This window comes from Anomaloglossus baeobatrachus, chromosome 5 (genome assembly GCF_048569485.1).
Source record: "Anomaloglossus baeobatrachus isolate aAnoBae1 chromosome 5, aAnoBae1.hap1, whole genome shotgun sequence".
NCBI classification, from domain to species: Eukaryota; Metazoa; Chordata; class Amphibia; order Anura; family Aromobatidae; genus Anomaloglossus; species Anomaloglossus baeobatrachus.
In genome coordinates, this window is record NC_134357.1 from 254,372,749 (window position 1) to 254,398,147 (window position 25,399).

At 45.4% G+C, this 25,399-nt stretch overlaps 1 protein-coding gene across 2 annotated transcripts in view; it reads left to right on the forward strand.

Moving 5' to 3' along the window:
* The window catches only part of CABP2 (calcium binding protein 2), a 108,952-nt gene that overhangs the window by 47,284 nt on the left and 36,269 nt on the right, over nucleotides 1-25,399 (forward strand). The window contains exon 1 of one of the 2 annotated variants that reach the window (XM_075347394.1): nucleotides 13,068-13,221. The exons of the other annotated variant lie outside the window; for it this stretch is intronic. Within the exon in view, the coding sequence (XP_075203509.1) occupies nucleotides 13,105-13,221 (117 nt within the window). The 5' untranslated portion in view covers nucleotides 13,068-13,104. Of the gene's footprint in view, nucleotides 1-13,067; nucleotides 13,222-25,399 lie in introns of those variants that run through there. 2 annotated transcript variants of the gene reach the window in all.

Genomic DNA, 25,399 nt, shown 5'->3' on the forward strand with positions numbered 1-25,399 from the left:
CCTTCTATCTATCTATCTATCTATCTATTCCTCTATCTATCTATCTATCTATCTATCTATCTATCTCTCTATCTATCCCTCTATCTATATATGCCTCTATCTATCTATCCATTATCCATTTATCTATATCTCTATCTATCCCTCTATCTATCTATCTATCTATCTATCTATCCATTATCTATTATCTATCTCTCTATCTATCTATCGATCCCTCTATCCATCTATCTATCTGTCTATCTATTTATCTACACACCAAGCCTTTTTTCAAGCTTGTGACAGTTCAGAATGTATTGAGCTGACACATTGCTGCAAATTGGCAAATAAATAATCTTTTTTTGCTTCACACAATTTTGGAGTGCTGCTCTCCCTTTCTGTATATATTCCCTGTCTTATCTATTCCATATCTGTCTATTTTTCTATTTATTTCTCTTTTAGCTATCTTTTACCATCTAACCAGTTTTCTATTTTTTCTTTTTATATTTTTTTATAATCATCCTTTTCACGTTGCCTGCCTAGTATGTATTAAAATCCCCAATGTTGCCTTTTTCTTTGTCCCTTCAAACTGGCTATAGATATGGTAGCAATCTGCTTTAACATTTGCCCCTACTTTTCTCCAGAAAACACATGCTCAAAGACATCAGATAACAGTTATATTAAATTCAACGTGGGTATATAAAAAATTATTGGGCCATACGTACGTGTGTTTGGCTTTATAAAGTAAAGTTGGGTGCATCATTGACAATCAACCTTTTCTTGACAGCCAATTGTTGGGGTACAAGTCCCATTGTTAGTACTGGAATATGGCAGCTACGTTCCGAGGTGGTTACTCGCTCACACATGGTCAGCTAGTTTACCACTTTTGCCATTCTCCTCTAGTGCATTTCAATATAACCTGTTCTCTGTCAAGAAGTTATTCTTCTCAGGGTTGGACTGGCCTTGCCAGAATGGCAGATGGTCAACAGGTGGCCCAGGCTCTAACATAATAATGGCCCCTGATACAACAAAGCCTCAACAACCTTGTGGAATTCAATCCCATCTGCAACTGTATGTGATATATTCTCTATAGAGGGATAATTGCAGCTCAATGTCATTACTTTTGACACACAAAAAGAATCTAAGGTCTGACTATAATTCTTCTACTGTTCTACTCAAACTTGTATTTTTTTGGCCATTTCTCAAATTCCGCCTAAATATTTCCCTCTCTCCTTTTCCATCCTACCCTCCTCTCACATGGATTTCTCTCTCATTGAAATCTTTAATCCCCTGGCAGCAGATTTATCCTCCTCATAACTCATCAGAGACAGAAACACAGTGTGATATACTGATATATCCACATACATTTATTATTATTCTTCGGGACTTTTTTCACATTTTTATTGATTATATTATGCACCCATGGCTTGAGGCACAGTGACCACAACTAAAGCGGAGAATGAAACCAACAAAATCAAGGACGAGAGATGGGAAACTGCACAAAAAGTCAGCGGAAGAAAACAAGCAAGGTATGAGAAGACAGGCAAGGAGAAGAATGGAGAAAGGGGTTTGAAGGAGACCATGGGTAGACCATGAGGTTACTTTACTGTACACATAGGATGGAATATTTGAATAGTTCAGATACTATAGATAGGACTGTCTACAATGTTGTAAGGTGATATAAGCAGTAGTGAAATCTTATCACTGCTCATAGGTTTTCACACCATGAACATGAATGGAGAAGGTTGTGAGGATTCGCAGCCACCTTCATTCAATCTCCATCTTCTCACAGGAGCTAGGGTCTCAGAGGAGGGCCTCACGTGTATAACATATCCTGTGAAAATGCAGTAAATGTTTGAGAAAATTCTTTTAATAGTACATTTAGATTGTTGCTGTTTGTGTGCTAAAACAAAGAAACTCTTTAACATGTATGATTTATGAATAATTGTTTCTAGTTGGTACTGCATGGTCTAGATTCGGTTCATGTATGGGGTCAACATGAGGACAACTGGAAATTCTGCAGGTTTTAAATTGTAGATTGTGTGTCAGATTATCTACGGATCTCCAGCAAAATCTTAAAGTACAAAAGAAAAAAACTTTGTTAGAATTAACATTGACTATGTGTACTTCCCTCCCCTGGCACTCTCATGAAAACAGTAGTGTGATCCCTCGCTGACCTCAGTACACCTGGCTTCTAGCGATGACGTCTTGTGTCAGCTGCAGCATCATGTCATTGCTGGAGGCCAGGATACAGAGGAAATGGGATGCCAGAACATGGACCATCAATATGGTGGAATGTGGCACTTACGAGGTACATATTAATTACGCAGACCGAAGTCATGGGATACTGGACCAAAAGCCTTTTTATAGAGGCACTGGCCTAAATGACTGGTTCTTAATTTGAAGTGCGTCAGATGACAATTATATAGTAAAAAGCAATCTGTAAAATTGGGGTCATGTAGTCAAGCTCAGCATATAACACATTATATAACTACAGTAAATACAGTGGCTGAACTAAGTTACCAATTTTCTAAGTAACTATAATTCTAAAAATGCTAATGACACGAATTTCTCACCAGATGTCAGTAACAACACGTCCAATCCACACAGACAAATAGATCAAACCATAGGTATCCATAAATTAAGTTATGTGTAATAATAAAAAATGAAAGGTGCAAAATGCCATGGAAAGTCATGACACAAGCTGAAATCTATGAGTAATTAGAAAACAATCTTGTCAGTTAGTAAAAAATAATAGTTGGTTCGACTTATAAAGGTGCCATACAAGAAACATTTCATGATCCTCAAGACCTTTGCAACCTTATTGTTACAAAACATACTGATGCATTGGTTGAGAAAGAATTTCTAAATTACTGAAGGTTCCAGTGAGCACTTTTGGGGCCATAAGCCAGAAGTGGAAATACATAATTTCACCATAAACCGGCCACGACCAGGTAATGCCCACAAGACAGAGGAGGGAAAAGAATTATCAGAAAAGTTGTCCAAGAGCCAGGAACCACCTGTGGAGAGAGTGCTACATAAAGACCTGGAATTATCAGGTACATTCTTTCAAAGAAAACAGTAGGTAACGCACTCAACCTCCATGACCTGTATGCAAACTCACCACGCAAGACTCCATTGCTGAACAAAAAGCATGTTCAAGCACATTTAAAGGTTGCTCAACAACATTTAGACAAACCTGTGAAATACTGGGAGAATATACACTACAATTCAAAAGTTTGGGGTCACCCAGACAATTTTGTCTTTTCCATGACAAATCATGATTTTATTAAATCAAATGAGTTGCATAATGAATAGAAAATATAGTCCAGACATTGACGAGGTTAGTTTACATTTTTACTTGAAAAAATAATAGTCTCCTTCAGACTTTACTTTCGTCACAGAATGCTCCTTTGCAACAATTCCAGCTTTGCAGACCTTTGGCATTCTAGCTATTAATTTACTGAGATAATCTGGAGATATTTCACCCCATGCTTCCCCCCTCCGACAAGTTGGATTGCCTTGATGGGCACCTTTTGCGTACCATGCAGTCAAGCTGCTCCCACAACAGCTCAATAGGGTTGAGATCTGGTGACTGGGCTGGCCACTCCATTACAGGTAGAATACCAGCTGCATGCTTCTTCCCTAAATAGTTCATGCATAATTTGGAGGTGTGCTTTGGGTCATTGTCCTGTTGTAGGATGAAATTGGCTCCAATCAAGCACTTTCCACAGGGTATGGCATGGCGTTGCAAAATGGAGTGATAGCCTTCCTTATTCAAAATCCCTTTTACCTTGTACAAATCTCCCACTTTACCAGCACCAAAGCAACCCCAGACAATCACATTACCTCCACCATGCTTGACAAATGGCCTCAGGCACTCTTCTAGCATCTTTTCAGTTGTTCTGCATCTCACAAATGTTCTTCTGTGTGATCCAAATACCTCAAACTTTGATTCGTTTGTCCATATTACATACATACCTTGTCTACACTTTTTTTCCAATCTTCCTCTGTCCAATGTCTGTGTTCTTTTGCCCATAATAATCTTTTCCTTTTATTAGCCAGTCTCCGATATGGCTTTTTCTTTGCCACTCTGCCCTGAAGGCCAGCATCCCGGAGACGCCTCTTCACTGTAGACATTGATACTGGGATTTTGCGGGTACTATTTAATGAAGCTGCCAATTGAGGACCTGTGAGGCGTCGATTTCTCAAACTAACAGAGAGTAATAGATTGAGGGTTTCCAAGCCGCGCCAATGACGATCAAGTTAAGCCATTAGATTAATGTTCCTTTATTCCAATTACAGGTCTACGCGTTTCGGAAGGCACCCCTTCCTTCTTCAGGACCAGATAGCAAGAAAAACATCAAATCCAAAAATGGAGATTTGATGTTTTTCTTGCTATCTGGTCCTGAAGAAGGAAGGGGTGCCTTCCGAAATGCGTAGACCTGTAATTGGAATAAAGGAACATTAATCTAATGGCTTAACTTGATCGTCATTGGCGCGGCTTGGAAACCCTCAATCTATTACTCTCTGTTATCTGCCAAAAACCGAGGGACCGCTGCTGTGACTCTGGATTATCCACATACATGCTGTTATAGGAGTTGTGACTGTCACAACCCCTATAGGTGAGTAGTATCTCCCTACTTCTCTCTCCCATTGTTTTTTGGGTAAGACCCTATTGCGCTTCTTTCCTCCACAGTTTTTTATCGATTTCTCAAACTAGAGATTCTAATGTACTTGTCTTGTTGCTCAGTTGTGCAGTGGGGCCTCCCACTTTTCTTTCTACTCTTGTTAGAGCCTGTTTGTGCTCTCCTCTAAAAGGAGTAGTACACACCATTGTAGGAAATCTTCAGTTTCTTGGCAATTTCTCGCATGGAATATCCTTCATTTCTAAGAACAAGAATAGACTGTCGAGTTTCACATGAAAGTTCTCTTTTTCTGGCCATTTTAAGAGTTTAATGGAACCAACAAATGTAATACTCAAGATTTTCAACTAGCTCAAATAAGGTTAGTTTTATAGCTTCTCTAATCAGCAAAACTGTTTTCAGCTGTGCTAACATACTTGCATAAGGGTTTTCAAGAGATTTCTAAACATCCATTAGCCTTTTAAGATAGTTAGCAAACACAATGTACGATTAGAACACTGGAGTGGTGGTTGTTGGAAATGGGCCTCTATACACCTATGTAGATATTGCATTAAAAACCAGATGTTTGCAGCTAGAATAGTCATTTATCACATTAACAATGAATAAAGTGTATTTCTGTTTAATTTAATGTTAGCTTCAATGATAAAAAATTAGCTTTTCTTTCAAAAATAAGTAAATATCTAAGTGACCTTAAACTTTTAAACTGTAGTGTAGTCTGGCCAAATGAGACCAAAATTGAACTCTTTTGATGCCATAATATACACAATGTTTGGAGGCCCAAAGGTACAGCACCATAACAAAGGTGAAGTTTGGAGGTGGGAACATAATGTTCTTCAAGGAGACTTGTTCTTTGACTCTAGCCCCCTCCTCCAAGCATCAGAGGAGCGAGAAGAGAGTGGTCTTTACTTCCAGGGCAGGCAGCGGTGGGAGCTCCGGTGATGATGTGTGGCCCTCCGTGGCTGCTTCCACCAGTGTTTCTGCTCCAGTGGCCTCTGCAGCCGACATCTCCTCATGACAGACCAGCTCCAGGTACTGGATGGCAGTCTGCGACAGGTAGACAGGGCCTCCTGTTGGCACAGGTAGTCAGCATCCTCTCACAGCACCCGGGGTCATTAGTCTCAGAATTACTTGCTTCACCTTCCAACTGTCGGCTTGCTTCACCTTCTCCTCAGAAAATGACACCAGTTGGCTTGGTGATGTGCGCTTCCTGCATTGCTGGGTCTACCTCTTCTGGTGACAGAGCCCTGTAGCATCACGCCTCCATCTCACTGGCTGCGCCTACAGCCATGCCTCTCTCACTCCTATCTCACCCACACTCACTAGCAGACGTTTCTTCAGCTGTCGCGCCCGCCCCTTGCGTACACCTCCTCTTCTGGGCAAGACTTTCATCTTCCTTCACACTCCTCTTCGGTGGAATCCTCCTATCCAAGGCCAGACCTCCTCTTCAGCGCCTCCCTCTTTCATGGCTAACACACTTCCAGGCTAGGTACATTTTCACGTGCTCGGGCACCATCTCCTCCCACGATGGGAAGGGTCACCTTCTCTCATGCAACACATCGCCACCATCTTGGGAGCCATGCTGTCGTCTGCCATTTTAGTCACCAACTTCTCATTAGCACCACTTCCAGTCACATTGCTCAGCAGCACCGCCACTTCAGGCTGCTCAACCTCAGGCGTCATATCTCCTGCACCCAGGATCACACATTTCCCATTTTGATGCCAGATGTTCGCAAACCTGATGACTACACCAAATGTAAAGTGCCAGGGAGGGCAGTCGTAGGTGAGGGTTGCAGTCCTCATCCCACCCTGCGACAGTACAGACACGGGGAGCAGAGTGATGTATGGAGTGGGTGTGGAGGTGGAACCTGCCTGAAGCTGCTTCTCTGGGGTTTCATCTGCCTTCATGGGATTCCCGTTCACTACAACCGACTTCGCACACTGCACTCTCAGTAACGAATCCACCACCCACCGGTTAAAACTGTAACAACTTTACTGTAACATCTTTTAACACACAGCTTCCACTTCTTAGAGACAGTCTTTACATCGAAATCTTTTCCAGGCATTTCTTTACTTACTGAACCCGGCTCTTTAGTTACAGCCACCAAGGAGCGATTTATGCTTTCCTTCCTGACTCAATCATTAAGCATGATGGCTGGTCTGATTTCTTAGCTCTTTAGCAACAAGAGGACTCCTTCTGATGGTGCTCCTGCTGTGCTAATGACTCCACAGGTCATATGTCTGTACTTCTTACAGCTGCTGGCCTAAGAAAGGGACGCTCTCATCCTTCTTCCGCTTTCTTGCTGGAATTATGCTTTGTAGCTGAGGGGGCTCACACTTCAATTCAGTCTTCTTGACCCTTCCTCTCTCTCTATGCCAAACACCTCCACACCACCCGACTCCACTCATCTGACCCTGAAAGTCCTTTCTCTTCTTGATACTACTCCCGATTTCCCTTGTACCAGAAAGCTCCTTTTCCTATCTGTTCTCCTGTGCTGGGGACTCTCTTCCCCCCTTTTAACCCATGCCTTCCTGTCACTCTCTCTACATTCCCTTACACTGAGGGACCAGGGACACAGTGACACCTAGTGGTAGCTGGCCAAATTACACAGGGGAAACACATAACACTACAGTACATTACCATCACATTTCACTGAAATACACCAATTTATCATAACATCTCACTTGTTCTTCAGGGGTGGCAGGGCACTAGACACCCTCTTACATATACAAACCAATTGTTGCAGCAGCTGTGCGGGTAACTGGTCTCAGATGATCTTGGAGGTGAAGATGCTCGAAGTTGAGGTACTGGGCTGATGTGGTTACACGTGGTCAGCGGTTGTGAGACTGGTTGGATGTACAGCCAAATTCTCTGAAACACGCAGTTACTGCCATGCCGGAGACTCGGTAAGTATAGAGCGCTTGCTCCAATTGAGACAGATGATAGTCGGAGGGAGCTAAATCTGATTAATAAGGTGGGTGGTCAATCAGCTGGAAGTCCAGCTCTGCCAGTTTTGCCATGGTTGTTTGTTCAGTGTGAGCGGACACGTTGTTTTGCAGGAACAAAATTCCTTTGGACAGCTTGTCGCACCTTTTGGCCTTTTAGAGTTGCTTTCAATTGGTCCAAAAGTTTAATGTAATACATTTCATTGATGGTGAAACCCTTTTGTAGGTAGTCCACTAGCAGCACACCCTCCTTATCCCAGAACACAGACGTCATCACCTTAGTGGCTGATTTTTGCACCCTTAACTTCTTTGCATGAGGAGAACCACTGTGCCTCAACTCTTTTGGCTGCTTCTTGTTTTCAGGGTCATGCAAATGGATCCAGGTCTCTTCCATAGTGACCAGTCGATCCAGGGAGTTCTTATCAGTCCGGAAACGCTGACAAATGGACCGGGAAGTTTTCACTCGCATGCTTCTCTGATCTATTGTCAAACATTTTGGGATCCACTTTGCAGATAGCTTCCTCATGCCCAAATGTTCATGGATAATGACACAAACACGTTCATGGGACATCCCCATGATGTCTGCTATTTCTTTGGCTGAAATTAGTTGATTCTCCAGTATCAGGTTCTGCACACCATCGACGATCTCCGGAACAATAATCGCTCTCGGCCGTCCAGGACGTTCCTGATCATTGGTGCTGAAGTGTCCCGTTTTAAATTTGGCAACCCAGTTCTGAACTGTGGAATATGAAGGGCATTGATCCCCCAATGTCTGCGACATATCACCATGAATATCCTTCGTTGACTTTTCTTGCAGAAACAAGAATTTTATCACTCCTCTGCTCTCAGTTGCTGTGAATATCGCATTAGACTCCTCCATTTTGTTTTCCCGCGTGCGTAGAACACTGTTGCCATAAGCAACAAACACAACATTTTGAAAACATATATTAGACACGCAAGGCTTTCATGTGATGTAACATTCGTTACCATAGAAATAAAAAAATATTTCAAAGCCAAAAACGTATCGGCCCCTTGTATCTCAGCACAGGAACAATTTTTTAAAACATTATTTTGTGAAAATGTTAATTATTCTAAGATAAGATATAATTATATTATTTAAATAAACTTTGTTCGTGGGACAGCACCTTTAATTTTTGTCTTAATCATGTGAAATGTATGCTCGATGGGGCTGAGATACAGTGACTGATTTTGTCATTGCAGAATATTCCAATTTTTTCCCTTAAAACCTCCTGGGTTGCTTTGGCAGTGTGTTTTGGGTTATTCTCCATCTGTACTGTGAGGCCCTGTCCAATGAACCGTCATACATTTGGTAGGATCTGAGCAGAAATTATAGCTCTGTACACTTCAGAATTAATCTAGCTGCTTCTGTCTTAAAGGAATCTGTCACCAAATTTTTGCTCCCCCATCTAAGAGCAGCATAATGTAGAGACAGAAACGCAGATTCCAGCGATGTCACTTACTGATCTGTTTGCTGTCATTTTGATAAAGTCAATGTTTTCTCTACTGCAGATCTACCAGATGAATAGTGATTGGCGAACCCAGACTGTAAAAGTCCAGATCCGCATGGGATACCAAGTATTCCGTGCACTGACCCGGGCCCGGAGTTCTCATGGAACTCTGGTTAACTATCCGGATCCGGCCATCCAGATAATTGAAAAGAAAGAGAAAGAAAGTAGGAAGAAAGCAGGCACGTTATTCTTACCAGCCTCCTGCATGGCTGTAACCTACTTTCTGGGGCCGCTCATCACCCTCATACATATTCACTGCTTCTCTTGCCCACCGGCAGTCCTGGAGTCTGTGATTGATTGGAGCTACATCGCGCCCCCACCCTGTGTGACAGCATGCCTGACTGCTTGAAATCGCACACGCTGCTGTGCATCTCTATCGAGGTGTAAAAATAAATAAATAAATTGGCGCAGGGACCTCCCATATTATGATACCCATTAGAGATAAAGCATACGACTACAGGCTTCAGCCCCCAGCCTGTGCTTATCTTGGCTGTGTATCAATATAAGATGGACCCCATGTGGCTTTTTTTAATTATTTAAATAAATAAAAATGTAAAAAAACAGCATGCGGTGTCCCCTAATATTAATAGCCAGCCATGATAAAGCCGAGAGCTGGGGGCTGGAATTCTCAGGCTGGAGAGGCCCATGGTTATTGTGCCCCAGCATAAAAATAGCAGCCTGCAGCTGCCCAGAATTGTCACATCAACTAAGGAGTTAATGACAGCTCACAGCTGCTATTAAGCCCTAGATTAGTAATGGGCACAGGTTTAAGAGAGACCCCAATTACTAATCTGTTAGTGAAAATGTATTTATTAATCCCAAACACCCAGTTCCAACATAATCCACTTGAGGTCCCACCACTACGATTTCAGCTCTGTTACATACTGTAGTCAAAGCACGTGGGCACAAAACATGTCCGCACGCTGTGGGCTTCAACCAGAGACTAACTGAGCTGCAGTAATGAGCGGTGACATCACTCAGTTTATCTGTGGTCATAGCTGGAGCTTCCCATGGTACCCCAATTGTGACCACAGGTGAATTGACCTCAGGTGACCTCATTAAACGCAATAACCTCACCTCTTTTTGCCAAGAGATGCAGATTTGGTGCTGAAATTTATACACTACATTCCTGCACCCAATCTGCATCTCCTGGTAAGTATAACACACCTGCTCTAATCCCCTTAGGCCTTTCTACCACCATGTTAAAGTGCATGATTCGAGTCCATATATACTTATATGGGGATTGGCATCCAACCAGATATCCAGAATTACTTCCGGGCCTGAACCAGGTTTTTTCAAATCCCGTTGGACCCACCGATTTCGGATATTTGTGGGTTCACTATTAATGAGCCCTTGCAGCCCATTAAAAAGCTTTTGAGATAATTGTCCAATTACTTTTGATCTCTTGAAAAAGAGGCAGTGACATATTAAAGAATTGTAATATCTAAACCCTTACTCCAATTAAGATGTGGATACAATCAACTTAAAACTTAAGTCTGCAGTTTAAGCCCATATTGATTACATTACCAAATCTTGAATATGTTTTTTGTCATTGTCCTGCTAAAAGACCCATGACCTAGGATGCGATCCCAGGTTTTTGACACCCCTTACCCTCATGAAGACTATTTCTCAATCCAGCCTTCTCAATTCCTCTCACAGAGCATCATTGCACAAAACATTTTGTAGTGGCAGACTAGATTGAAGCCTTAAAAGACATGCACAATTTACCAATGTCTTCTTTGAGCCAACTCAACCCTACTCCACCTTGATTGTTATTACTACCTGGCCCCTCTTCTGCGTCTCTGCAGTAATCCAACTCCTGCTGCTTGACTGATATTTAGGTCAATGCCAACTGTAGGTATTTCATAAGCATTCACTTTTGTGGCTTCTTACCGTAAAACCACTAGTAACATTCCTACCATGGTGACCCATATCCTTCTTATTGACAAGCATCTACCCATGTCCATGCAAGGTGCAGCCTGCAAATTATGCTATGTGTACAGAATATGGACCAGTAGTAATAGTGGCATTTGTGGGGTCCAGCTAAATTCATAGCATAACAATGTGACAGACCAGCACAGGTGATAAAATAAACCACACTTTAGTGACTTGGGATAATAACAGAAGTCTTTTTACAGTGGCACTGGCTTAAGGTGAAAAGTAACAACTGCTCAATCTGGAGTGCTACGGCAGCCATATGACACAAACACGTGGAAATAGTTACTCTTAAAGTGGCTTTACACGCCACGAGATCGCTAGAGCAATCTCGTTGGGGTCACGGAATTTGTGCCGCACATCCGGTCGCTTTAGCGATGTTGTTGCGTGTGACACCTACGAGCGATTTTGAATCGTCACAAAAACGTTCAAAATCACTCATTGGTGACATGAGGGTCTCTTCCCAAATATCGTTGCTGCTGCAGTAACGATGTGGTTTGTTGTTCCTGCGGCAGCACACATCGCTATGTGTGACGCCGCTGGAACGACAAACATCTCCTTACCTGCGTCCACCGGAAAAGGAGGATGGAAGGAGGTGGGCGGCATGTTCCGGCCGCTCATATCCGCCCCTTGTTTGCTATTGGGCGGCGGTTCAGTGACGCTGCTGTGACGTCGCTGTGACGCTGAATGAACCGCCCCCTTAGAAAGGAGGCAGTTCACCGGTCACAGCGACGTCGCAGAGCAGGTATGGGCGTGTGACGCTGCTGTAGCGATAATGTTCGCTACGGCAGCGATTTCCACATATCGTTACAACGACGGGGGTGGGTGCTATCGCGCTCGACATCGCTAGCAATGTCGTAGCGTGTAGAGCGGCCTTTACAGGTTTTATGGAAAGAAAACTCATGGTCTGGAATTCCCCTACATTACCCAGATCACACTGTTCGAAATGAGTTGTGAACACCCCCTTTTATACTAAATGCTACCTAAAAAATAAAGGGTGATGTATGATATGTGAACATTCCTCCCTACTTTGAAGCAGCAAAATCGATTACCTTTGTCTTAATGGGGTTCTAACTTTATAAATCCATATTAAAAGGCAATCTGCAAGAAAGGGTCTACTGGCCAAGCACAACATAAAGCATAATCATATTTAGAAATGAAACATCACTAAAAATATATGTATAATAAAGTAGTGATCAAAATATGAACATGTTCTAAAATCTAAGTCCTCTTCTCCTTATTGGGGGACCACACTGTATCCACTACTCACTATGAGAGCTCCAGCGGAGGCAAGTATACCGTGTTAAACTATGTGAAAAGTATTTTTTTTCCTGCAGAAAATCCACTGTGTAAGCATATCCCCAGTAAGAAGGGTATGTCACAAATTACTGGAATGCATTTGCCAGAAATTGCTGTCATGTCCAAAAGAAATTACATTTTGCGAGCAAAGCATTGTAGTCAAATTTCCAGTTCCCGTAAACAGTGTACGTCTATGCATTGGCCCTGATTCATCATTTGCGTTTTTTTAATTCTCTTTTTTTCGTTTTGAGAAATTTGCTAATTTTTATTGCACCAAATATATCAAAAATGTACAATGGTTTCATGATTTTGATGTAAAGGAAACAAAAAATCAAAAAGATGTGAATCTTTTCCAAAATGTCGCAAAAAAACTGATGCAACTTTTGATAAACAAGCATAAAACTACACCAGGGGACGAGTGGAGTGGAGTTGTGCCAAATTTTGTGGGGGTTTTTGTGTTTTCACAATCAGACAAAAACATTTGGTATTGCCTGGTTCTGTCCACAAAGTGGAAAACAAAAAAAAGCAGATGAGTACATATAAAATAGACTTAAAAAAAGGCGTAAAACACACAAAAATAGACAAAAAGCAGATGAAAAGGCAGTGATGAATCAGCGCCAGTGTGTTTACAGTATTGCTTTAACTTTTAGCAGTTGTAGAATCATATCGAATGGTTTAAGGTGCTACAAGTAAGTGATCTAGTGAATGTCATTTGCTTTCTCTCCCATCAGGATGGGAAACATTCCCACTTGCAGCTTTCTTCTCTTTCTCCCTGTGACATGGGTTCAGGGATTGTCGACAGCTGGCCACGGCCCCTGCAGAGCTTTGCGGCACTGCAGAGCCTCGCTGGAACAGCCTGCATCTTTCTGCGGCACAGCATCGCCATCACCCAGATCGTATGTATTAATAAGGGTCAGAGTTGTGTTTCTTTCATAAATCGAGATAGAAATTCCCATCCTATAGCCATAGACTTTTAATGATTCATGTGAATTTATGCAGCTGCTATTGGACTCAAAGGACCTGCAGTGATCACAATGGTAACTGTGTAATCAGAAGAGAAGAATCTATATAAGATTTTTTTTAAAAAAAGGGCACGCCATAATGCACAATCATTGGATTGGGTTTAGAGTACAGTCAAGCATAAACTGGTGTGAAGGGTTGCTCAACTATATTGATGACAAGGCATCATCACCGATCACCTACTCTGCCTGCATGGTAGGTGTGCCACTCAATACTTCACAAAACAAAGGACATGGTAGGTGCACCACTCAACACTTCACAAAACAAAGGACATGGTACATGCACCACTGAATACTTCACAAAACAAAGGACATGGTAGGTGCGCCTCTCAACACTTCACAAAACAAAGGACATGGTAGGTGCACCTCTCAACACTTCACAAAACAAAGGACATGGTACATGCACCACTGAATACTTCACAAAACAAAGGACATGGTAGGTGCGCCTCTCAACACTTCACAAAACAAAGGACATGGTAGGTGCACCTCTCAACACTTCACAAAACAAAGGACATGGTACATGCACCACTGAATACTTCACAAAACAAAGGACATGGTAGGTGCGCCTCTCAACACTTCACAAAACAAAGGACATGGTAGGTGCACCACTCAACACTTCACAAAACAAAGGACATGGTAGGTGTGCCACTCAACACTTCAAAAAACAAAGGAATACCGTATATACTCAGGTATAAGCCAAGTTTTTCAGCCCATTTTTTATGCTGAAAACGCCTCCCTTGGCTTACTTTGTTCCCACAGCAAAAATCTTCTCACCTATCCTCCTATCATGTGGTGTCCTCTTACCTGCCTCTTGCCGACCGCTGACAGATAGACCCCTACACGATCATTGCCATCATTGCTTTACTTCAGTTGAATGCTTTGCGGTGCCGCAAGCATTCAACTGCAGTAAAGCGCTGACGACAGCAGCAGCCCCGTGTACCAAACATGATCATGGGTCTATGTGCCTGTGGCCCGCAAGAAGCACTCCTCAACGATCCCAGCCTGGGCCGCAGCTGCTGTCAGCATTTAAGTGAAGTAAAGCGATGATAGCAGACTGCAGCTGCGGCCCCATGCACTGGACGCGGTCATGGAGGGGTATATGTGCCTGCAGTCCAAAAGAAGCAGGTAAGAGGACACTTCAGGAACGGAGGACAGGGGAGAATATTTTTTTGTGTGTATGTGAACAACGGCATAATAGGGGACAAGAAGGGAACCAAAATGAGGACATTATTAAAGGAAGGGCACATTACTACAGGGCACATTACAACAGGATGGGGCACAAGGATGGGCCCATTACTACAGTATGGGGCACATTACTACAGGATGGGGACAAGGATGGCCACATTACTATAAGGGGGGGCAAGGATGGGCTGATTACGACAGGAGACAAGGATGGGCACATTATTACAAAGGATAAGGATGGGGCACATTATTACAGGAGACAAGGATGGGGCACATTACTACAGGGGGAACAAGGATGGACACATTATATTTTATTGGTATCTTTTTATTTTTGAAATTTACCAGTAGCTGCTGCATTTCCCACCCTAGGAATATACTCAAGTCAATATGTTTTTCCAGTTTTTTATGGTAAAATTAAAGGCCTTGGCTTATACTTGGGCCGGCTTACACTCCAGTATATACAGTAAAGTGACTTCATAGATTAAGGCAATAGTAATGCAATGAAGAATCATAATTGACCTGAAAGGCATAGCATATCTACAATGTATGTGTTGTTCATATTTTTTGTTCAGTATTTACTTAAGCCATCCATTTTTTTTTATTTGGGTCTAGGAGCTGGATGGTTCTCTCCTTTTCTTCTAAGGCAAATTTAGCAAATACCAAATAATCATATTTTACTCCATAAGATGGCTGCAAAGTCATGGATATATGTATAAAGCAAAAAGACCCATGATACCTGTGGTTGCCCCATAAATGAATGACCTATGAAACAATATAAATATGTTCCAAATATACCCACCATCTGTTTTGTATCACTGCAATACCCAATTATATACATTTGGCCCCCAGTCTAAACAGTGTTGTTTTATGAACCAACTTTCTAAGTGGTACAGTATCAAATGATTTAGTAAAATGAGGATATATGACATCCATTGATTAGAAGTTGTTTACCCATGTAGGTTGATCAGATTAGTACAACAGGACCGATTCCTCATGAATCCATGCTGATGTTGAGGGATAAGTTTATATTCACTGATAACTATCATGGGCAGGTTAGGGTAAACCCATTGTGCAGCACAATGCAGATGGGAACACCAGGAAAGATGATAACAGATGGCCCTCACCATAGGGAGAAGGGGTGAGGAGTTACCTCCTAACACTCAACTGTGGCTGAGCCTGCACTCCCATAACAACCTTATACGGATCCTTTCCCCTATCAACGTCATGTGAATAGACCAGAGGTCTCAAACACGCGGGCCGCATGTGGCTCCTGAGGCTGTTTGTTGTGGCTCGCAGACCCCTTGACAATTGCAGCTCTATGCTGGGGGCGGCGCCAGCAGGACTTTACCACAATTGAATAATTTGCGGAGGCGGGCAGAGGAGCTGTCCATGTTATACCAATGGCTGCTGCCCACCAATCAGATGCAACGAAGTGACGTCGCTGTATGACATCATCTCCTTGCATCTGATTGGTGGGCAACAGCCATCTCCTCTGCGCGGCACCGCAAATTATTCAATTGTAGTAAAGTCCTGCCGGCGCCAACCCCCGGCATACAGCTGCGATTGTCAGGGGCCACAACAAGCAGGTACATGCAGGAGACCGCAGTTGCCCGTGCCCGCATTCAGGTTTTGAAGAGCCGAGGAGAATGTGTGTGTGTGTGTGTGTGTGTGTGTGTGCAATACAATATCACAAGGATGAGCACAAAAGTACTGGGCACAATATCACAAGGATGAGCACAATACTACTGGGCACAATATCACAAGGATGAGCACAATACTACAGGGCACAATATCACAAGTATGAGCACAATACTACTGGGCACAATACTACAAGGATGGGCACAAAAGTACTGGGCACAGTATCACAAGGATGAGCACAAAAGTACTGGGCACAAAATCACAAGGATGAGCACAATACTACTGGCTACAATATCACAAGGATGAGCACAATACTACAGGGCACAATACTACAAGGATGAGCACAATACTACAGGGCACAATATTACAGGGCACAAGAATGGGCACAATACTACTGGGCACAATACTAGGATAGGAACAATACCACAAGGATAGGCACAAAACTGCTGGGCACAATACTACTGGGCATAATACTACAAGAATGGGCACAATACTACAGGGCACATGGATGGGCACAATACCACAAGGGTGAAAACAATACTACTGGGCACAATACTACAGGGCACAAGGATGGGCACAATACCACAAGGATGAGCACCTTACTACAGGGCACACAGATGGGGGGCATTACTGCAGCATGGGGACATTACTACAAGATGTTGGCTGAGATTACTATATGATGCTGCTAATTGTAAAACAATATTACAAGAAGGTGATAAAATGTAAAAAAAAATTCGAAATAAATCATGAAAAGTATTTTTTTTGCCATTAAAAATGCTTTTTTTATATATATATTTAAACTTAACTAAACAAAAAAGTGCAGGTTTGTTATAATAAACAAGCAAACATTTTTCAAAAAGTGATCCAAAAGGTGTATAGAAAAAAACATGGAATCACTAAAAATGTCACTTTGTCGAATGCGGCCCCTCTCAATTTTTTTCTATATGCAGCCTATACACCCGGCTGAGTTTGAGACCTCTGGCCTAGACCCTTGCTAGCCCTGGACTCACCCTGACTAGTGGGCACTAGTCTCGCTACTACAATAGAACACAAAGTAGGTAAGACAAATTATTGCATTATTGCAGCCAACAGCAGTAGTTTATCAGTTGGGATGTTCTTGAGGTCCAGTGGTGGTTATACTGCTGCTTACTTGGAGTTTTCTTATATGCTAGGGCCACTAGCTTTTGTAGAACCACATGTGGAATATAACACACAATACTTACATTAAAAGGATCACAGTAACATTACCACAACCTCACTATTAAAGGGGTGGTTCACTACTTATTTTTCCAAGCCCCATCGATATAATGTTGAGAAACAAGACTTCTCTCAAATACCTTGTGTTGTGAATAGTGCCTGTGAGCGGTGCTATTGTGGACCACTCATCTCCTTCTCATGACCCTGGGCTCCGTAACCTCTGCTGTCTGGTGATGTCAGGTCAACTTGCAGTTGACCTGACATCACCACAGCCGGCCCCAGTCTTCCTGAGTGACTGGGCTGTGGGCAGAGTTTCACCACTCATCACAGCCCAGCATCTCCCTGCTCTCTCATTCACTGCAGAGAGCACAAGTTGTGTGGGGAAACTTCGCCCACAGCCCAGTGACTCATGGAGACTGGGGCCAGCTGTGGTAATGTCAGGTCAGTTGGAAGTTGACGTGACATAACCGGACATCAGAGGTCACGGAGCCCAGGGTTCATGAGAAGAGGATGAGCAAACCACAATAGCGCCGCTCACGGACACTATTGGCAGCACAAGGTATTTGAGAGAAGCCTTGTTTCTCAACATTATATCGATGTGACTTGCAAAAATAAGTAGTGAACCACCCCTTAAACTACTTCACGACACTGACAATTTCATTTTTCCAAGAGCCATAACTTTTTTATTTTACTGTCCCCATAGCCGTATGAGGGCTTTGCTTTTTTGCTGGACAAGTTGTACTTTTGAATGACACCATTAGTTTTATCGTATAGTGCACTGGAAAATGTGCAAAAAATGACTTTGTGTGGCAATATGATTTTACTCATCAGTACGATTACGGTAATACCAAGTTTTTTATTACTATTTTAGTGGTGAAAAAAAATTAGAAGTTTGAAAAAAAAATTGGGGCTCTGACGCCATTTTCCGAGACCCATAACATTTTCATTTTTTGGTTGATGGAGATGTGTGATGGCTTATTTCTTGTGGGGTGATCTGTCATTTTTATTTATTTCATTTTGGGTTACATATGCTGTTTTGCTCACTTGTTACAGTATTTTTTTTGTATTGCAGCTTCCAAAAAAACCCTAATTTTTCTGTTCTTCAACTTTTTTTCCTTATACAATATTTACTAATTGGGTTAATTATTTTTATATTTTGATAGATCAGACTTTTCTGAATATTGCAATATCAAATTGCTGTATTTTTTATTTTTTCTATTATCAATATTTTTAAGGGGGGAAAGTAATGTGATTTCATATTTTTTTAAAACATTTACTTTTACTTTTACCAGTACATGCTAGTCCCCTTACGGGATTATAACTTGTGATCATCTGTGCTATATACTACAATACCACAGTATGGCTGCATATAGTGAAAAAAATGGCCTCCTTTGAAATCCAACCACAGGCAGGTTTTTAAGAGAGCTCTGTAATGACAAGCACGGCGGTCTTCAACAGACCCCCAACTGTCATAGCAACCTATTGGCTCCCCGTGATCACATCATAGAATGACGCGCTCCATGCCTGCATGCTGTTATTTCCATTGCCAGAGTTGGACAGCGACATTTACCAGGTTAACAATTGCAAGTAGCACTTTGTGCCACCTATGATTGTTAGAGGCAGGTCCTGGCTGTAACAAAAAGCCAATACCTGCCTAGTATGGTGCGACCTCACCCTGTAAATGTGCGCATGTGACGCACCTCCAGGGCTATAGGGTGCTCGGTCCTGGGCGGTGTACTACTGGGATGTGTCTCTGGGTGGCTGTTGCCCGATTCCGTGACCCTGGGGCAACTTTAAAAGGGGTCATATACCGGGTAAAGTTCAGTAAAGTTTATGTCATGACGCCACTTGCGGGTTGCTGTTATGGAGATAGAACCGCTGATGCACAGTCTCTACACTGGGGCTGATGTTGACGGCAGACTGGATGTTGGGCCCCCCGCAAGTAGGGCCGGGGCCCCAGGGGGTAGGTGATGGAGTTCAGCGCGGAAAGAAGGTAGGCCACACAAGAGGTTGCTGTGTAATTTGTTCTCTTTACTCACAGTGGATGGTAACTGGTACCCGGAGGAAGGTGATATTCACCTCTGGTTTCCTTAGTCCCAGTGCCTGGTTGATGACCTGGTGGCTTCTTTCCCCTGCACCTCTCTCAAGTTGGTGGCTCCCCATGGCTTGGAGCGTCTGGGGGTCCCCTCCTGTTTGTCTCTCAGTCTCTGGTCCATACGGCGGGCAGTGTGAACCCTGTAGGGTCAGTATTCTGTTCCGGTCCCTGGTTCTCCCGTTACTACTCGTGCCCCTAGACTTCTAAGGTCAGTGAGGTCCTGGATGGTTCACTGTGCAGATTTTATCAGGTCTGCCTGGAGCGTTTGCCTGACCTAGGGCTCTGTACCCCGTCTGTGCTTTGGTTCCGGGAGTACTTTGCCGTACTCCACCAGCAACCACACGCCTGGGCCCTCAGGTCACCATCACACTCCCGTGTCAGTGCAGTTACGTCCATTCTCTCTCACGTCCACTTACTAACTATCTAATCGTCTGTCCCCTCCCATCTGGTTGTCGTCTAGGGGACTGGATCGGCTCCACCCCTGGGTGGCAATCCATTGGGTCCACTCTAGTCTGTCACTGTGATGCCCTGGACTAGCCAGGTAGTCACAGACATAACATCACACACACACCCTCCCCTGGATAGTTTACATCAGTCAAACAAAATCCTTGTTGCCTCCCTCCAGGGTCTGATGTCCACACCAGGTGGGGCGGGGCCAGGTGGTTGGCCCCACCCACCGAGGTGTTCACAGGCCTGGAGGTGGGAAAAAGCAGTTCAGTTGAGTACAGTTTTGGAGTTCAGTGGAAGTGGAGTGAGGAGTTGAGTTTGGAAGTAGAGAAACTGCTAGTGTCTGGGTAGGAGCCCAGGTACTGTCAGCAAGGTCGGCAGACGGTGGTGGCCGTCTGCAGGAGTTAGTGGACCTCTGCGGAACCGTAGGACCGGGGTCGGGCGGTGGCCCGCCGGTACCGAACCGGGGAGCGGAGTGAAGCTAAGCACAAAGGCAGGGCCATCGGCCCCCGACTAGGCTAGGAGCCGCCGACAACGGTCAAATCCGAGAGTGACCGGAACCCCAGGGGTTTCCTAACACCCAAGACCCGACAGAAGGCAACAGTCCACATAGTGAGGATAAAAAGCCACCGCCACAGGCTAGAAATCCAAGGGCCATCGCCTGCGGGCAAAATGGGCTCCTTCGGTACAAATACGCCGGGGAGCGGACTACCGTTGGGAAACCATCGGAGTCAAAACATTCTACAAAGGTGCAGGGAAAGACAGCCACCATCAACCTGTCCGGGGAGAGCAAAGACACTGCAGCCGGCTGCCGGACCCGTCCATCCAGCCGTTTGGTTTACCAGAGACTCTGTGAATCTGTGCCTGAATGAGTACAACAGTGTCATCCGGCACCGCGCCGCGCTGCCTCCGCAACCCTGCACCCCAGCTACCCTGCCTCCCCGTATCACCACCGGGCCCCGGGATCACCAACCCCTACCCACGGAGGGGGAACCAACATCCTAGCTGCTCCCTGCCATCGCTCCCGGGATCCCCGTCCCCAGCAGCGGTGGTGCCCATTATCACCACAACCCGTGGGTGGCGTCATAAACTATCTCCCCAAACAAACCACCCCCTTTTCACTCATGGGCGAGGAGCGCTGCTCGAGTCCCCGGGTCCGGCCCACCGCTCGAGCCACTGAGCAGCAGCAGAAGCCCCGGACCCGAGCGTAGCGAGCGCGGCCCCTCCGCCTGCGACATCACCAGTCTGTGGATGGGGAAAACTGGGATTTTAATGTGTTTTGCTGTTACCGGCACTGGTTTTTCAGGTCCCTGGGGGTAGGCCCTGCATCTTTGGCAGGATGCAATACCTTGTAGTGCCCTGATGGGTTTAGGAGTGCTACACATGTGAAGAGGTTAAAGCTCTAAATACTCAAATAATGCATCCAATACCTACTACTAGCTTTACGAGACAAAAATAGCTGTATGTTCACAATTATGTCTATAATTATCTGGATTAGGCTGAATTCTTCTGGAGAATATAACCAACAAACTACTGGCAATTATTTTTTGGGGGATACATGGGCCGCAAAAAATCACACTCATGTGAAGAGCCGTGGAAAACTGAAATAGAACATGAACATGGAAGACAGACATCTAAATGAGGTCTCAGAATGATATTTATTGTATTGGTGGCATTTGCAGACGAGTGTTCATGGATCGATTACCTACTGCACAGTACTGGACTGACCATGTAGCTTCTGAAGAAAGCCAAGCAGACTTAGCAGGAGATAAAGTGGCAAAACGTTTTGCTTGCTCTGCTGAAATTTAGGTTTATTGATCAGTGAAGATTGCAATGGACAGACCCTTGACAATTGAATAATAATGGCAAATCCAAGAAAAATGAAAGTAATATGCATCCAGAAACAACCCCTTTAGCCATTTCTATGCCCTGATTACAGCATAAACTAGCCTAAGCGAACAAGGGAGAATTCCTAAGGGCCATTTACACGATGCGACATCGCTAACAATATATCGTCGGGGTCACGGTGTTTGTGACGCACATCCGGAAATGTTAGACAAAGGTAACACAAGAAATCACAAAATGTAGTTTATAAATTAGGATATTTATTATTAAGGCAAAAACAAATCCAAATCTACTGGGACCTGTGGAAAAAAAAGTGTCACGGTAGTAATGGAGTGACTGGGAATCAAGACTCCTAAACTGACCCTCAGGCTAGGAGAGCCCCTAACTGTGCCTTATCCAAGAGATACGTCTGATGTTGATGAGGTCTGGATCCCCAGCGTTACCCTAACTTACAAGAATCCTGGAAGGGGCTGGGACTGGAGTGATAAATCCCCAAACAAATAGACAGACAGGAAGGAACTAAAACTCGCACTGATGTCAGTCAGTCACGTAGGTAAAGACAATATGTGCACAGGGGAAAAAAGAAAAGCAAGGTAATACACAATGACAAGGGTATCTCCACAATAACATACAACAGTGCTCCAGCAGCTGACACATCATGCACCAAGGCCAGTATATTCGACATGGAGGAGCATTATCCACCATTTTTTAAAGGGCGGAGGCAGCTGTGATAGGTCTTCAGTAACCTGTGACCCCAGCGGCAACTCACAAGCTAGCAGGAATTAACCATCAGCAAACACAAAACTGGTCGGTGCCCAGCTCTAAGCAACACAGAAGCACCGGTGACATGTCAGAAGAGTCTTTGGTCACAATGATACCTGATGAGTACAGATGCAAAAATAGTGTGTGAAAAATAAAATTGATTGTGCATCAGCAAATGTGGCCACCTGTATAAAAGCAGAAGTTTTGGCAGATTGTTGGTCTGAAGCATTCAAACATATGTTAACTCAATACCAAGAAGGACAGACATCAGCCCCGATCTTAGAGATGCATGTGATGCTGCCCATCAATCTGTGAAGGGCTATAAAGCCATTTCCACACAAATTGGAGTCCATTATTCTAAAGTGAGAAAGATTATTCACAAGTGTAAATAAATTCAAGAAAATTGACAATCTTCCCAGGAGTAGAAGTGTCGCGGGCGGAGGAGGGGACGCTGCGCTCTCCCACTGCTCGGGTCCGGCGGCTGCTGCTGTTGCTCGGTGGTGGCTCGAGCGGTGGGCCGGATCCCGGGGACTCGAGCGGCGTTCCTCGCCCGTGAGTGAAAAGGGGATTTTGATTGTGGGGATTTGATATTGTCTGTGACGCCACCCACGGTTGTGGTGATATTGGTGACACCACCGCTGCTCTGGATGGGGATCCCGGGAGCGGTGACAGGGAGCATCTTGGATGTTGTTTCTCCCCTCTGTGGGTAGGGGGGTTGGTTGTCCCGGGGCCCGGTGAGGGAGGGATGGCAGGCGGGTTATGAGGCCTGGTGAGGTGCAGGGTCGCGGGGGCAGCGCGGTGCCGCACGGCACGGTGGTACTCACTCAGCCAATGAGGAATGCAAAGTCTCCGGTAAAACAAACGGCTGGATGGACGGGTCCCACAGACGGCTGCGGTGTTTTCCCCCTGACCCCAGGTTGGTAGTGTAAGTCCTTTCCTGCACCTTCTTGTACGCTCCTCCTGTGCTCCGGTTTCCAGCTGGCTCCCCGGTTCGGTACCGGACGGGCCACTACCCTGTCCCGGCTACCTACGGTTCCACCAAGACTGTCTTCCCGGCTCCTGCAGACGGCCACTACCGTCTGCCTCACTGGCTACACGAGGGCCCTAGGCTCCAACCTAGGCCCCAGTCTGCGTCTGCCTCTCTGCAGACCTCCTCTCTCTTCCTCTGCCTGGACTTGTCTGGGCTTGTTTCCTGCCTCAGGTCAGTTAAACTCCTCGGTGGGCGTGCCCATCTGCCTGACTCCGCCCACCTGGTGTGTCTGTCTGAACCCGAGGAAGAAATCAGGTCTCACTGGGGATGACTGCTGTGAACTGCTGAGGGTGTGTATGTGTGTGTGTGTGTGTTGTTACCTGTGGCCCCTGGCTTGTCCAGGGCGCCACATTCCCCCTTAGTAAAATGCAGACCGTCCGCGGGCTGCCCGTCCATCACCGGTTTTATTTTCACATACTGAAAAAGAGAAAACATTTTAAAACATTTTCACGCATGCATTTTTTTTATATATATATATACAACTTCCCCCACGGGAGGCATAACACTTTTAATAACGGCAACGGAATGGGTCCTTCAGTCACCCACCTAAACAACCTGGCCCTGATGCTGCCCCTAAGAAGTGGGCAGCACCCCTTGACCCCAGTCCAAGAACGGGCCCAGATTCCTTAACGGGATGGGTGCTTCGCTGCCGTTGCGGCCGGGCGGACTGCCAGAGCCGTCGTCATCAGCGGTGCCGGACGGACGGGACATCTCGCGCAGCGGTGTTTCAGGAACTAAATACTGGCAGAGTCCTGGCGTCCCTGCTTCCACAGCCGCGGTTCACATGCGGCCGGACGCCATCCGCCCTCCCATAGTGTCTCTCTGGCACCTCCTCTACAGGGGCGGGGTTTTGGCTTTCGCGCCTCCACTTCTCGGGAAGACGCTCGAGCGGGGACTTTTTGCGCCCAAAATGGCGGCTTCTCAAGTTTTTCGGACGGACACCTCCGGCGGTCACAAGGCGCGCCTCTACTAGACGGCAGAGCGGTAAGATCCTGTTCGTGACGCCAAGTTGTCGCGGGCAGAGGAGGGGACGCTGTGCTCTCCCACTGCTCGGGTCCGGCGGCTGCTGCTGCTGCTCGGTGGTGGCTCGAGCGGTGGGCCGGATCCCGGGGACTCGAGCGGCGTTCCTCGCCCGTGAGTGAAAAGGGGATTTTGATTGTGGGGATTTGATATTGTCCGTGACGCCACCCACGGTTGTGGTGATATTGGTGACACCACCGCTGCTCTGGATGGGGATCCCGGGAGTGGTGACAGGGAGCAGCTTGGATGTTGTTTCTCCCCTTCGTGGTTAGGGGGGTTTGTTGTCCCGGGGCCCGGTGAGGGAGGGATGGCAGGCGGGTTACGGGGCCTGGTGAGGTGCAGGGTCGCGGGGGCAGCACGGTGCCGCACGGCACGGTGGTACTCACTCAGCCAATGAGGAATGCAAATTCCGGTAAAACAAACGGCTGGATGGACGGGTCCCACAGATGGCTGCAGTGTTTTTAGTGTAAGTCCTTTCCTGCACCTTCTTGTACGCTCCTCCTGTGCTCCGGTTTCCAGCTGGCTCCCCGGTTCGGTACCGGACGGGCCACTACCCTGTCCCGGCTACCTACGGTTCCACCAAGATTGTCTTCCCGGCTCCTGCAGACGGCCACTACCGTCTGCCTCACTGGCTACACGAGGGCCCTAGGCTCCAACCTAGGCCCCAGTCTGCGTCTGCCTGTCTGCAGACCTCCTCTTTCTTCCTCTGCCTGGACTTGTCTGGGCTTGTTTCCTGCCTCAGGCCAGCTAAACTCCTCGGTGGGCGTGCCCATCTGCCTGACTCCGCCCACCTGGTGTGTCTGTCTGAACCCGAGGAAGAAATCAGGTCTCACTGGGGA